This window comes from Miniopterus schreibersii (assembly GCF_964146895.1).
Source record: "Miniopterus schreibersii genome assembly, chromosome: 11".
NCBI classification, from domain to species: domain Eukaryota; kingdom Metazoa; phylum Chordata; class Mammalia; order Chiroptera; family Miniopteridae; genus Miniopterus; species Miniopterus schreibersii.
Window position 1 is genome coordinate 42,755,362 of NC_138111.1, and position 15,244 is coordinate 42,770,605.

The 15,244-nt window shown below is 42.5% G+C and overlaps 1 protein-coding gene across 8 annotated transcripts in view; it reads left to right on the forward strand.

The window, feature by feature from the left end:
• The window catches only part of SMARCA2 (SWI/SNF related BAF chromatin remodeling complex subunit ATPase 2), a 157,106-nt gene that overhangs the window by 123,561 nt on the left and 18,301 nt on the right, over window positions 1-15,244 (forward strand). For 3 of the 8 annotated variants that reach the window (XM_081151009.1, XM_081151011.1, XM_081151010.1), the window contains exons 28-29: window positions 6,004-6,221; window positions 14,179-14,232. In XM_081151009.1, the coding sequence (XP_081007135.1) occupies window positions 6,004-6,221; window positions 14,179-14,232 (272 nt within the window). Of the gene's footprint in view, window positions 1-2,267; window positions 2,376-2,762; window positions 2,899-4,129; window positions 4,226-6,003; window positions 6,222-14,178; window positions 14,233-15,244 lie in introns of those variants that run through there. The other 5 variants (XM_081151012.1, XM_081151013.1, XM_081151014.1 and 2 more) reach the window with 4 other exon arrangements.

A 15,244-nucleotide genomic window follows, 5' to 3' on the forward strand; every position in this document is an offset into this window, starting at 1 on the left:
ACTGAGGCTCCATTCGCTTCCCCTTTATGGAGCTGGGAGTACAGTTGGCATCTGAGTTGCCCAGCAAATGAGGGAGGAAATGAAAGTCTACTGAATTAATATGTCATCAGTTATAATTGTAGCACTGTGAAAAAGAAAAAATATACAGTGGTACCTCGGTTTTCGAACGTCTCCGTTGAGCGTTTCCGTTTACAAACACCCTGTACCTGGAAGGAAATGCTTCGGTTTTGGAACCCGCCTCGGGAGTCAAACATGCCCCGCGGCCCCCGCTAAGGGCAAGGTCCTGAGGCCTCGCTGTCGGCTGTGGCTGCTTGGTTTCCAATGTTTCAGAATTTGAACGGTCTCCCAGAACGGAGTCCATTCGAAAACCGAGGCACCACTGTATACTAAAAAAGTTCTTAGCCTTCAGATTAACTAGTCTCTTTTCTTGAATATTTGTTATTCAAATCGTTAACAATAATTATAAAAATAAAGTTTGTGAGCCCTGGCCAGTGTGGCTCAGTTGGTTGAGTGTCATCCTGTGCACCAAACAGTGGCAGGTGTGATTCCCATTCAGGGCACATACCCTGGTTGCGGGTTTGATTGTCGGGCACATAGGGGAGGCAACCTGTCAATGTTTTTCTCTCACATCCATGTCTCTCTCTCTCTCCCTTCCTCTCTCTAAAATCAAGTTTTAAAAAAATGAAAAGCCTCATTTAAAAAAAAAGTTTGTGAATAGGTATATTCTATACAGGTATTTTCTTCCATTGTGACTATCTCCTTATTAACATTTGAATAAGGGTTTTTGAAAAGGCTTCTAGTCATTGGCCAGGGCAAGACTGAACGTGCTACCTGTTGAAACACTGTAAGGTTTGAGTTTGGAAGGAAAGCTAGCAAGATGTCACTAGTATTGTGTGCTGTGTGTTAAGGTCGCAGGAACATGTATGAACCCGCAGTTGTTGGGGTTTTTTCCCCCCAAATATTTAGAGAATTTTATTTTTTTCCAGGGACTTTTTTGTTGTAAAATACACATAACATAAAATGTACTATTTTAACCATTCTAAGGATACATTTCAGCACATTTTTGTACGCCCATCACCACTATCCACTCAGAACTTTTCCCTCATTCCAAACTGAGATTCTGTCCTCAGTCAGTAATAACTCAACCCCTCCACATACACACACTTAACCCCCGGTAACTGCTCTTTCTCATGTAAGTGCAACCAGACAGGATTTATCCTTTTGTGTCTAGTTTATTTCACCTTAGGGAATTTGATTTCATGCATCCTTTCTAACAGGTTGCTTTGGGGGATAGTAATAATCAAAACTTACAATTGTCCAAAGCCATGAGTCTGAAAATTCTGTATCCAAAAGTGCTGCAGTCTTTATTAAATCAAGTGCCTAAAATGATGTCATTTTGAGTAAGAATTCCATGTTCAATTTTTTTTTTTACTGTTAAATATTCCTATTATAAGAAAGTTTCTCATACATGAAATCTTAAACTTTTTTTAAAATACCACTTTTTTGTTGTTGCTGCCGTTCTAGTTGTTTTGGGGGATGATTGCCTGTACTTATTGGCTTCCAGGGTCTCATAGGGGCTTGAGGGAAGTTTAAGCTCCCCGAATAATGGAATCCAATTTAGTGATGTGTGTGTGTGGTCCACCGGAAGTGCTAGTATTGACATGACCCAATTCTTTAATACTTAGCCCTCAACTCTGTTACCCCCCCCCCCCCAGTAGCATCCTAGACTCTTCTGGAATCCTAGAGCTCCTTAGGGGGGAGGACCACCCCCCACCCCCCAGAGAGAGAGAGAATGTGTCAGTGGGCAGAAATGTAATATTTAAATATCAGAGTTAAGTAATTACAATGCTAAATTCCCCATTTCATAGCCAAGAAATTTCCCATGCATTGTCTGGATGTCTTTGGAATTGCCCCTTTCAGTTTTCCCTAAGATGGTCTGTTCCACCGTGCGGGCTGTGCCACACTGCGTGGTGGGCTTGGGAGACGCTGAGGGGGAAAGGCAGCCACAGTGAGACAATGCGCCTGGACTGGCTCTTGGCTTTTGTTTGCTTGTCCCCAGTTACCTATTCATAGTCCTGGATCCGTCTGCGGTGTGTGTTGTGAAGCCGTGTATAATAGCTCCTCATTACACCGCGGGCTAAGAAGAAAGCGGATAATGCCTGCTCTCTGGACAGTCCGTCTCTCTCTAGAAGACGTGGTGTGTGCCAGGATGACAGGGGCACGGCTGGACCCACGTGTGGCCAACTCCCGGGGCTGCCATGTGCTCTGCGAGCTGCAGAGTGGCTCCTCGAACGCAGCTGTTCCTGCGCCACCTCTCCTGCATTTTATCAGAGCCTGCACGCCGCTTTCTTAAGAACCAACTGAAGAAGGAGTCCGTCTGTATCTCGTTCTTGCCCGGCCTGTGTCATGAAAATGTGTTCTTTTTAAAAAAAAAATTGAAAGAAAGAAAGAAAGAAGGGAGGGAAAAAAGGTTGCCATCCAGTGGAGGAAGGCGTAATTCCCAGCTTCATTCAGGAAAAAATGCAGGCTGAAATATGCTTCACTGTTTTAACTTGGCTGGGGATTTTTTTTTTTTTTTTTTTTTTTAATCACCAGAAGGGTTTTTTTAGTGACATCCGGAGCCAAAAGGGTGCGGTGTGCCTTTAAGGAAAGAAGCGCCTCACCAAACTTCGCTCTAGTTGTAGCTCACCGTTTGCGGAGGGCAGGAAAGTGTTAATTTCTTATTTGTACACTTTTTTTCCCCGACTTCCTTCCTATTCACTTCATTAAATCTAGAGGCAGTTCAGCATGGGAGCCGTCTGTATGTTGAATTAGGGCTCGCACTCTTGCGCAACACGTCACCAGTCGGAAACTGGGGGTTTGCTTCTGTGATTTATTTCATTGTTGTGCTGGTAAAAGGTTTGGAAGGGAATTCTTTTTGGGGTAGTACTTTAGCATTGTGTAGCAAGTTTTTTTTGTGCCCCCCCCCACCCTAGCACCGAGTTGAGTCAGTTGAGCCAGTTGAATAAGTAATTTTTTAAAATTAAAGAACAGTTTTAAATGTCCATGGATAATTTTACTGACATGCAGGAGTAGTCTTACTCCACTCTTGAAGTGCGAAAAGCACCGGGAAATATTTAGTGAATTGATTTCCATTAGAACAAGACCCTTAGAAATCCCTGAACATCAAGCACTGCATATGGATGTGTTTGGGGTCTTTGGGGAGGAGGGGAGGATGTTTTGTAGCTCTCTGCATTCCTGCATAAAACCTTAATTTAAGGGGAATAATGGTCAGTACTTTGTGTTTTTCCATGTGATTCCAAAACCTAAATTTAATAAGAATCTGCATGTATTAGCAATTGTAATAAAAATTGTTTTACTAGTTCTTTTTGCAGTTTAATTTGTTTTCGCTTTTTAGCTACTTAGATTTAGAGATTTAAAAGTCCAAATATCACAAGCTTATGCTTTGTTCCCTTTTTTGTAAAGTTAAGGGGGGGGGGGTGAGAGTAGAAATATCCTTTCACAACTTCCCCCTCTTCATTTATCCCACTGAAAAGAAAAACAATGAAAAATTTTTACAGCATGAAACTGAAAGTAGAGTATCACAGTTGTTCGGGATTTTCTTTAAAGAGTAGAATAACATTTTATTAAAATATGTGAACTTGAGAACATGCACATTGCTGTTACTGACATGCATTTTTAATGAAAAAGAAATTCTTTTATTTAAAAAAAAAAATCAGCTTAGACTGCTCCAAAACCATGCAGCCTGTTTTATTCAGAAGCACTAAAATAAGGTTTAAAATGCCAAAAAAAGCATACCTTGTTTTCAATTTTTGAAAGTAAATTTGGATATTAATTTGTTTTCTTATTGGGTTAATTGTTAAAACGCGAGTAAGAATCAGAGACCGCCTGAGCTAAAAATCTCTAATTCTGCTGCCTGGAATAATAAGAGGAGAAAAAAAAAAATATGATAAGTAGTTGTCAATATTAAAACAGGCTGAAGGAGGAAGGCTTCGGGCCTTGTAGTAGGTAGAATGAAACAGCAGATTTGAGTATCCACAATCCTTTCAGTATTAAATTTTCAGTAAAATAAAATTACTTGTATATGAAAACATAGCCTTTCCCCAGCTCTCTTTTTTTTCCTGATCAGCTGATGAAGAGACTAGCAGCTCGCTGCTTTGCTGGCTTGTTAATTTTATCCCCACTAACTGTGATTTCCGATAGCCGGCCTGCTGATAGTGGTAAGGTAAATATCCTTTTTCGTTGCCGTCTTGAAGATTCAGTAGAACTACATCCCAGGCATGTGTAGGTGTGTAACACATCAAAAACCGGTGTTCTCCGTATTTCTGTGTGCAACTGGGTGCTTGAGGAGAGCAATACCATTAACTGTTGACAGCCTTGCATGCTGTATTTATTATTAGCATGTTCAGCCTCCAAGATTTGCGGGACAATTTCCTTTTCTTAATCTTCGCTTAGCTGCAGTGTGTTTAGCTGTATAGTGGGTGTCCTTCTTTTAGGCAAATGAATATTAATGAAATAATGTGGAGCTTTTTTTTTTGCTTTTTTTTTTTTTCCCCTTTTTCCTCATAACTCATCACATCTCGCCTTCTTCACAGTGGTTATCTGAACATTGTAGGATCGTGATGGAAATTGTCTTTTGATTATTAAGGCCTAGGCTCAGACTCCCTTAGGATTCTGTCTGTGTGCATGTTGCTTCTGTGGGTTTGCACATTGGAAGATGCATAGAAAACATATTTTTTTAATCCCACTGGCATTTTTAACATGCCAGGTTGTTTTGTGTTCTGCACCAGGTTTTCTTCACAAAACCTTTCTTTTTCAGGAGGCATTGTACACGAGTGAAAGAAATTATGTCTGAGCTGTAATCACTCTTTATATTGATTGTTATACTCACATGATCATAAATATTAGCCATGTTTGGTGCTGTGGAGAAATGAAGGTAATTGCCTTATGATTAGAGCTCTTTCAGCTACGAGAAAGGATTGATTAGCATTTGCATACTGGAGGCAATATTGAGAGGCCGGAGGAACAAATAACATCAGTTATTTTGTGTGAGAAGGCAATCTTGAAATTTACAGGTTTTAAAAAATATTTTAATTTCTGTGGTCAAATACTCTTTTATCTGTTGTGGTTGGTGGTGGTTTTTTTTTTCCTTTTGCAGTTTTTCCCCCTCTATTTTTCTTAAGTTTTGAGATTTACCAGGAAAAAAAAAAAGTTTAAACTTCTGGGTCTGTCACATGGATCTTTTAGCCATTTATGAACAGGTTTCTTTTATGCCTGGCTGTTTTTATAGCTATTTTATTATCTCTCTGCATTAGTGCTGCTGGCTCTGGTTTAAAGCAAGCGTTTGCAGGTAATTGGAAAAAAGTGTTTGTTGTTTGTGAGTGTGTGTGTTCTACATCGGATGATTTAAGTGCGTTTACAAAGGAATGTGGCTTTGTACTTCTCCGTTTCCTTGTTTACTAATGGCTACGTTAGAACAAAATCTGGATGCAATTTTGATTTATACTGTGAATCATGAATAAACTGATGTAAAATCTTAAAAAAGAAAAGGTCAGTGCTTCTTTGATTGTAAGGATGTATTCTCAAGGATATTTTTTCTTCACTCATCCCTTTTTTTTTTTTTTTTTTTTTTTTTTTTTTTTTAGTTTTATCTTTTCCCCCCTTACAGTAATGAGACAATGAAGGTCTTTTTCTCCTATTGAGCCAAAATTTCAGTTATCTTCAAACACATAAATGTACAGATATTCTCATATTTGTCACAGTCTTTACTATTAGTGTTCTGGGCCCTCAGCATATTTTGCTTCTGAAACAGACTTGGTTTAAAGACGCGTTCATTCAATATGGTGGTGGTCCCTCTCTCTTCCTACTCCACTGATTGCTGTTAACTTTTATTTTGTTGTTGTTAGTTTGTTTCATATAATTCTAATTAATTCTAATTGTGTGTGTATCTCCCTATATTTGTTGTTCTCTTGTCTTGAATTTCTCTCCATTTCCTATTAACAGGCCATTGAGGACGGCAATTTGGAAGAAATGGAAGAGGAAGTACGGCTGAAGAAGCGGAAAAGACGAAGAAATGTGGATAAAGATCCTGCGAAAGATGATGTGGAAAAAGCTAAGAAGAGAAGAGGCCGCCCTCCCGCTGAGAAACTGTCCCCAAACCCCCCCAAACTGACAAAGCAGATGAACGCGATCATCGATACTGTGATAAACTACAAAGACAGGTGAGTGCTGCCCCCTTGCCCTGGGCCTTCCCGGGACCTCCTGCGGGACCACCTCCGAGCGGGAGCCACTGAGGCGCCCTGGGGCTTGTGCGTTCTTTCTACCTGTGTCTTGTGGCTTTCCCCGAAAGCCGGCGGTGGCCTTCTGCCGTGTTCAAAATGGCCACTACTGCTGTCACAGATGATGTTTTTCTGTCTAGCGTGTAAGCTATTTGGAAATAGGAGTTTAGGTTACAAAACTAAGAAAACAGTTCAAACTGGAGGCTCTTAAGGACCTCTGAAGGACTGTCGTTTAGGTGGAAGGATTGCAATGGTAGAGTAAAATTTTGCTTTTGGGTTGAGTTGTTAGAGAAAGAATAGTCTTAGCATGTTTAAGGTAAAGATCTCATGTTAAGACTCTTTACAACCAAACAGATGCTTCATCAAAATTGCTGTTCCTTCTTCCCTTCCAGCACATTCGAATGAGCACTTGCTTGAGCCAGTCTTTCTCTTCCCAGTAACGCTACTATGTAGGCAGCGTGGCGTCTCAGAAAGCTGACCTCTTTTTCAGGGAACGTTTGAATGCGAACTTTGAAAAAATCTATACTGGACACTATCCCCAGACCATTTTAAACCGTGAACAATGATTTGAAAACCAAAACAGAGGTGTTGCAGGGTATCGGTCAGCCCTATCCAGTAGATCATCCAGTTAGGCTACACTCTGGTTAGTTGATTTGGTTTCCATTTGATAATCATGTGATGCAGTTTTAATGGGAAGATCCCATTTCATTCCAGTTGAAAAATGGATAGGAAACAAAACAAACATTTTATTTCTCTAAATTGCATAGTGGTGTTAATCACTTTTCAGTTACCAATTTTATTTTATTTTTTTACATTAACTGGTGTTGCTCTCTATACCTGGAAGTGTTCAAAACAAATAACTAAGTTGTGGTTTTAGTTTTTCATTGTGACTTTAGTGAATGTGTTTTACCAGGAAGAAAACTTCATTATAAAGATTAAATAGTCAAAAAAGCAAGAAACTTTGAACCATGGGGTTTTATTGTTACGTCTTTATTATATCATCTGTAAGGAGTTTTCAGAAACAGTAACAAGTGGGTGGGAGGAGATGTGTGTGGAAGGGTCAGAATAATTGGCCCTCCTTTACCTAGGTCCCCTGCTTCCTATTTTCACTATCTTCTGTTTTTGTGAAAAGTGGATCGCCTTGCAGAATTCTGAAGTAGCCACAAAGGACAGCCCCATTATATTGGGTCTGGGTGGGCTGCTCATCGACACAGGGGAATGACAGCAATCCAGGAAGGAAAATTTGGCCACGAGTCCATTCTCTTATTACAGTGAACAGCAAACTTCCTTGTAGACCTAGAGTCAGTAACTCTCTCCGTCAAGTTTCTGTTTACCCCCAGCCCGACTGGTAGGTTTGCCACAGGCAGGAACAGTTTCCATCCAGGAGGCCAGCTTGGACAATGATACCTCATTTTATCAGCCCCCGGTGTAAAGAAAAATGTAAGAGACTGTCACTCTGCATATAATTCTAACTTTTTTTGCCTTTGTCTCAGGAGAGCAAAATGTATGTGTCTTTTTGCCCAGGTGTGCCACTGGTATTTGACAGGCATCTGGTTCCATTAACCTGCTGAGTGTGAGTGTAGGGCTGCTGTGGCGCTGAGAGCAGCCAAGAAAGTCCCGGGAGGTTCAGAAGCCAGGCCTGTCTGTTATTCCAGGTGATGGCTATCTCCCCCTGTGATGGCATAAAAGAGGTCACCAGCCAGTGAGCCAGATTGCCAACAGATTGTTTTATTTCTTGTCTCACATAGTTTTTTAAAAAGTTAGAGCGCTTTTTTGAAAAAACTTCAGAGGATTTTTCTTACCCCTCCCCCCCTTTTTTGAAAAACCTAAAATTCTGGCAGCACTACCCAGCTTTCCCTCAGTCAGAGTGAAGACGCGGATGCCTCCGCTCTGTGGGCTCTTGTGCCTCCACTTTGCGACGATCCCCGTCACCCACTCTCATTCCTCCAGTATGAGTATCAGTTACCATTTAGCATCATGCTTTTCACACCTGGCCCCCTCCACTCATTTATATTATCGGCTGGCTCCACAGCCTTTTGAGTTTGCGATTTACTGATACCCATGTCCGTAGACTTGACCACTTTCCTAGAAACCACCCAAAATACAGAGCAGTATAAGGTTAGGTCCCTTAAAAGTCAGCCAGGCATAGCACAGTAGTTTAGAGCACAAGCTCTTGTCTTGATTTAACTACCTGTGTTTGAATCCTAACTAGCATTTCCTGGGGGGAGGGGGGGGGGGAGCAATTTACTGAGCCTCTGTTTTCTTATCCACAAAATGGAATCATTACTGACCTGCCTCTAGAGGTGTTACGAGGATTCGATGAGTTAATACAACCTAAGGTTTTTGAACAGTTTAACTATTAATAATCAGCCTTTCAGACTATGTATAACTAATCACAGGGTGAGCACTATAAATTGTCCTTGCTGACAGCCTTTCCATCTTTTTATTTCCAAATAACAGAAAACACATTTTCTGTGGGAATGATTATTGGGCAAGTCTTCAGTTGTATGTAGTGAAAGGATATTTAACTATTTCAGCATGCAGATATTGAGTAGTTCCCCACTCGCCTTTCCTCTGGTTTTATTTATTAATTCATTTTACCTTTCTTTTGAAAAGGCCCATTCTATCAGCTCCCACATTTTAGGTAAATTCTGGGGAGTGTGCATGAAATTTCCCACTGCTGCATGTTTCATGTATATTTCATGTTAGTAATCCTCTAGAAAAAGCACTTACTCTATTTATATTTTTTTGTTTCTCTTACCAAACTTGGTGCTCAAGTAGGAGGCACTCAAATTAGGAGGACTGTAATTAGCTATGTTGTCATATTTTTGGTTGGTTTTAGAGAATGCTGCTGGGAAATGTACCTCTCCATGTGTTCGGATTTTTGCACCCTTAAAATCAGCTACTGATATAGTAACTCAACCTGCCTGTGAAGGAAATACCACCTGTGCTAACCTTCCTCCCATCACCTCAGTCGATGTTAGAGCTCTGTCAGTGGTGCAGGTTAGCAGTGTGTTAAATAAGACCTGCCATCTATATTTAATTGATGTAAGAATTAATTAGCTCTTGTGAGATAGTGGGGGTTTTTTTGGTTTTTTCCCAAGGTTCTTCTATGATTCGGAGACAGGTGTATCTTTATTTTATATAAAGGATGAGACTAATATAGGCATGTATTTATTGCCTTTGTTTTCAGTGCCAGGTCTCATTTTAAAGGAGGATCATTTTTTAAATGTCACCCCCAAAGAACCAGTATTGTGTGATTCATCAATGTAAAACCCTTCTGCAGTAAGCCGTTCCCACCGTTTTATTTCTCCAAACAGAAAACTGTGTCAAGTAGTATCAGAAGACTTTGTTTTGACTTGTTAAGTGCTTTGTTTTCTGCTTATGTAGAAGGCTTTTAAAGTCATATTCTCAGCTTATGTGATACTTACCCTGAGACTTTTTCTTGGAAAAGGAATTCAACCTAATTTGCATCTGTACCCTTTAACATTGTCCCCGGGATGAGATGTAGAGTAAGATGGTAAAGATTAGTGTCGGGTGGAGCTATTCCAAGTCTAGGGACATGGCTTATAGTTACCTGAATAGAGGGAGAGATTCCTAGAGCAACTCTTAACGTTGGAAGGGGTTTTAGCTCTACCCGGTTCAACTTCCCACAACCCATTTGTGTCCTCAAACCTCTGACAGACTGTCATCCAGCCTCAGTGTGGACATTCCCAGCATTAGCTCCTGTGTTAGGAGGCAGGTCACAGCACCAAAGGACGCCTCTGAACACAACAGCCATTTCCTATATTAAGATGGATTCGACTCTCTGACTTCTAGCTATTTGTTCCACTTAGACCTTCAGAGAGTAAATCTGTTCTCAATCCAAGAAATGTCCTTTAAAACATTTGTAAACACAGTCACCTCAGGACATCCTTCTTGAGGCTGAAACACCTCTCTGCTCTCCAGCGATACCTAGAGTTTCACCACCCTGGTCCCCTCCTTCAGCACATTCCGCTTTCTTAGTGTCTCATCTAAAACATGGCATCCAGAGCTTCACAGGTATCCTGCGGGCTAATTGCAGCGTGGTTAGCTTTCTTATTCCGAACACCAGGATTCTGTTAACATAACTCAGGAGTGTGTTAACTTTTTCCAGCAACTTGGACACAGAGTTAACCCACATCGGACACGTGACTTGTTGGAAAGACTCCCACTCCCCCAAACATGCAGATAGCTCTTTTCTCACTGGAATGCTGCCAGGGTTAGTCTTCAACTATGAATTTCATCTTTCTGAGCCTATTTCTACTGATATTATTCTTACCCTTATTCAGTTCCATTTAATTGATTTTTGTTTTCTCTTTCTAGTCTATTGATAAAACTGAATTTTTGTGCCTTTTTAAAAAATGTTTGTTTACTTGTCTTTCTGAGTTGTTTTGTTTTGGTTTTTGGTCACCTGAAGATTTGCTATAAGCTATTGCTGAGAAACTGCTATGGGGCAAAGGACATGTCTCTATATCATGCCCCTGCAAATCACTTCAGGTGGACACAAATTTATTAACCAGTAATCCTTAAAGTTGATTAGCCACCTGTGAACTCACATGACCATGCTATCATGTCACCCACATTTATCTCTCCTTTCTCAAGGTTATCAAGAAAGGCTAAAACCAAGACATACCACGTTTATGGCTCCCTAATCTATCAACCTAGAATCCCTGCTGAAAGAATGAAATGAGGTTAGCCTGCCATGGCTTTTTCTGAGAGACCCCCTACTAGTCCTTAATGATGTTATTTATCTTCTCTAAAGAGCCCCTTGGCATCTGAATAATTTCTCCTAAGTTTTTAGCAAGGGTGCACATTTAGCAGAGCAGTCTCAAGTTTCCGTTCTGCTTTTGAAATGGGGACATTTGCTTATCTCTGGTCTTCTGATTCCATTTCTATTCTCTGATTTCTTAACCATTAACAGGAGCAATCTACACACTCTCTCAGGATGTAATTAGTTTGCGACTGGACACTTGAGCTCATTTGAAGCGTCTTGATATGCTTTCTGTCCATTCTGCTATCAGCAGCTTTTGTTCAACCTTTATTATGCCTTGCTTTTCAAATCCAAGCATTGTTCTCATTCCTGAAGAATGTGGAATCAGAATATGAGGTTATTGTCACCTCATCCCTCTCCACCAATTGTTTGAAGACTGTAGCAGGAGCATTTCGTGAGGACTGGCCCTGTGGCCTGCTCTGAGAATGGACACAGGGGAGCAGTGGGGGAGGCAGGCACTACCTGCCTGGCCTGTCCGATTGGACACGGCCCCGGCACACAGTGGGGTGGCAGGGGTGACAACCACAAGGCTCCTCTCTCCCTGAGGTTCTTCAGGCTCTGCTCTCTTTCCGGAACTGGGACTGTCTTCTTGCCCCTCATTTTAGTGAGCCCTGATGCTGTCTGTAGGAATGGTGGCAAGTCTTAGCTTGTTCTGAATCTCAGCTCTTTTCACATTGTAGAAAATCATCCATTCATTTATTGCACTTCCCCTGTATTTCCAGCCCTGTACTGCTGAGTAGGGCCAGAGGTACTTGCCCCATGGGCTTACGATACGGTGGAGGAGATAGCCCTCCTACCCCATGTTACTGAACAGGCAGTGGACTGGGGAATTCGGGGGGGGGGGGGATTATATGAGGCTGCAATGACTTTATCTCATGTTTATGGTCACTTTTGGGGAGGAAAAATCAACCATTATAACGACATTTACCAGGGTAAATAGAACATTTCATTCCATTCCATTATAGCCCCTTTCCAAGGATTTGGTAAACTGCAACCTAAAGACTAAGTGTACATGTTAATTCCTATACACACTAAAAAGGCATTGGTAGCATTTCCTTCGTTTTGAATAAAGCTGACTACTATTTTGAAGGCTCACACATAGTCACTTCATTCTGTGGAAGGGACAGACTCATTAAAAAGCATTACATTGTTCTAAGATTTTGTCTCCAAAGTGCTTTACCTGAAGTGCATTTAGGTACTTGCTGTGTCAAAGACTTTCCCATGTTGATCATCCTGAGGCTTCCATCTGAGGCAGACTGTTCATACCAGTTCATATTCTTTCTAAAATAGACGTGTAGTAACATACATTCCTAAAGCCAAATCCATACCATTATTTAATATTCTTTTTTGTTGCTTTGGTGTGTTTGTTTGTTTGTTTGTACTTTTTCTTCCCAAAGCCAATCAGATTGCTGACCACCAAGTAGGTCTGTCCCCACATACTCTTGATCAGTACCGTTTTAAAATACCTTGCTGGAATTTCCTTTGTTCTGAGCCTCACATCCCCTGTGAGCTGTCATTTCAGTTACTCTCAAATCACAGCACCGTGCCCATCTTTTCTCAAACTATTTGCACTATGTTCCGTAAAATGTCTCAGATAGTATTTGTCATTCACAGGTTTTTCTTCCTTCACTATTACACATTCTGAGATGACACAGTCTATTTCAGCCTCTCTGTCCCCTTGGTTGGCACCATCATCAATTCCTCGTCCCCATAGTGCAATGGTAAAAGTGTTCCCAATTCTGTACCTTACTCCTAACATGCACTCAGATACCAAGTTCCCTCAACACAGCAGCATCTCCCCAGCACGCCCCTCCTGCCTCCTCGAGCCCTGTCTTCACTGGGCCCCTCCCGTCACTGACCTGGCCCGGGACAGCGGTGTCCTGCCTGTGCTCCCTGCCTCCAGTCTGCCTGTCATTCTGCCTTCCTTCCTGACACATATCTGATCATGTCTTACTGTTACTTAAGAACCTCAACAGCTGCCCATTGAACATTTCAGTAGCCTACCTGACGATCAGACTTCTACCATGGGAAAGATAGTCTTCCACAGTCTGGCCCTTTCCAACGTGGTTTTCCTGCATGCCACCCCTTCTATTTCAGACATTCCAACTACATCTCTGGATTTTGAGGGTAGCCTGCACTTTCCCCTCCGCTTCTCTGTCTGTGCTTTGCCCTCTCTTCAGTGCCTCCCGCTCTCCTAAGGCAGAGTGAGCAGTGGCTCTGAGAGGGGATCTCGCAGTGGCCACATGCGGGCCGTGTATGCCCAAGGTTGCCCAGGGTAAGATCTCGAGGGGGTGGAGGGCTTTCTCCAAACTTGTCACGCCTGTCAGCCACTTCTCTGTCCCCACACAAAGGGACACCAGCACAGCAGTTTCCAATTCCTCAACTGGGGAGGATCCCCTTGAACCCCTGGAAAGGAATAAAGACCCCAGGTGCTGCTTTCTTGTGGTTTCCAGTTAAAGATCATTATCTCAGTGAGCTGTTGGAATAGAATAGGGTTCTGGGAAGTAGAGGCCCCCGCCCTAGGTGATATTCAGGAACTGGGTTTGGCAGTTGTCTGGTGCCCCCTCTGTGTGCTGGTGCCCTCCCCAAGCATGGCATCCTGTTCAATGTTCACAACAACTTCCTGAGGTAAGTATTACCCCTATTTTACACATGAGGAGCTAGACTCAGATAAGCTAAAGCTTATCCCTATCCTAAGGTCACCCCCCCACCCCCCCAGTAAATGCTGCCTGTCTCCCACTGCTTCTGGAACAATGGATGGAGCGTGCATCCTAAGGGCCACACAGAATGCGTGTGGAGGGAAATGGGACCCAGGGTAGCAGGCATTGACATGTTTGAGAGAAGCTGGAAAGGTCCCAAAGAGGTTAGGAAATCCCTCTCCTACCCCCTTTCTGGAGAAGTGTATATTTTTTCAGAATGAGGTTCCAAACATAACCCTATGTGATCTTCCCCACCTTTCCATGAGGTGGGCAAGGCAGGTAGGTGAGGAGGCTGAGGCTCCGAGAGTGACACAAATGATGCAAGGTCACCCAACCCTAGGAGGCAGGAGCCAGGCCGGGATGGGTACCCAGGTCTTCTGACTCTAGTGTTCTTTCTACTCTACCACAGGTGTAACGTGGAGAAGGTGCCCAGTAATTCTCAGTTGGAAATAGAAGGAAACAGGTCAGGATCTGTCTTGTACCCCCGTGTCTCTAAATACAGGTATCCCTTGGTGTACGCCAAACAGACCGATTCCTAAGGAGTCGGAATCAAGTTTCTGCAGCCGCCTCCTGGTGACCCCTGCTCGGAGTGCAGGGTGGAGGCACAGATATTCCAGAGCGCTGGCCGTGGCTCTGGGGGTTGTTTGTGCAGTGTTTCCATTGGGGGTGTCTGTGCATTCTGTAAGTGCACTTCTTACAAGGCGTCCCCAGCAGGCCTGCCCCGACCTGCAGCACCTGGGACATGGGCTTCTGCTGCTTCGCCCTCCCTTCCAGCGCAGCTTCTGGCTTACATCCTGCGGGCCTCCTAACTTCATGCTGTCTTGCTTTAGCTCAATGGAAAGGACCGCGGTGCTCGGATCGCCTGTGGTGCTCTGTGTCTGACATTCTGGAGTTAAATAGTGGCTGGGTTGGGTTCAGGGCGTGACTTCTGGCCTGTCTGTCACCTATGGTCCTAAGTGTCCTAAGCCAGTCTGTTTAACCTTTGTGTGCCTTTGCTTCTATTGGGTGGAAAGTAGAACTTGCTTTTCTCGTAGAGATCTTTGGAAGATGAGATGATGTTAGCTGAGAGGGGGAGAGGGATTTGCAAGATTTACCAGGGTTGGGAGCCGTTATTAATATATTGAAAATAATATTTCTTTTCCCCTCTCAGTCCGTCTGTACCTTTAAAAAAACAGCAATATAACACTTTACCATCTCTATTCCATGTTTGTCAGCTAACCCAATAACGCCCTTTAAGGCATTTTTCCCTCCACTAGTATAGGACCTGGTTTAGGGCAAGTTCGAGGAAAAGGAATGGAAACTGTGTCCTGTATTTCAGAATGAAGACTCACCACCAGCTGTAGCAATCTCCTTTATAGAAGGAGATTAAAACTGGAGGTGATTTGCACCTCCCCGCCTCTCTGTGGAGATGAAACTATTGAGGAAGATGTCTTTTTTTTTTTTTTAACATATTTTCTATTGGTGTTCAGTGAAGT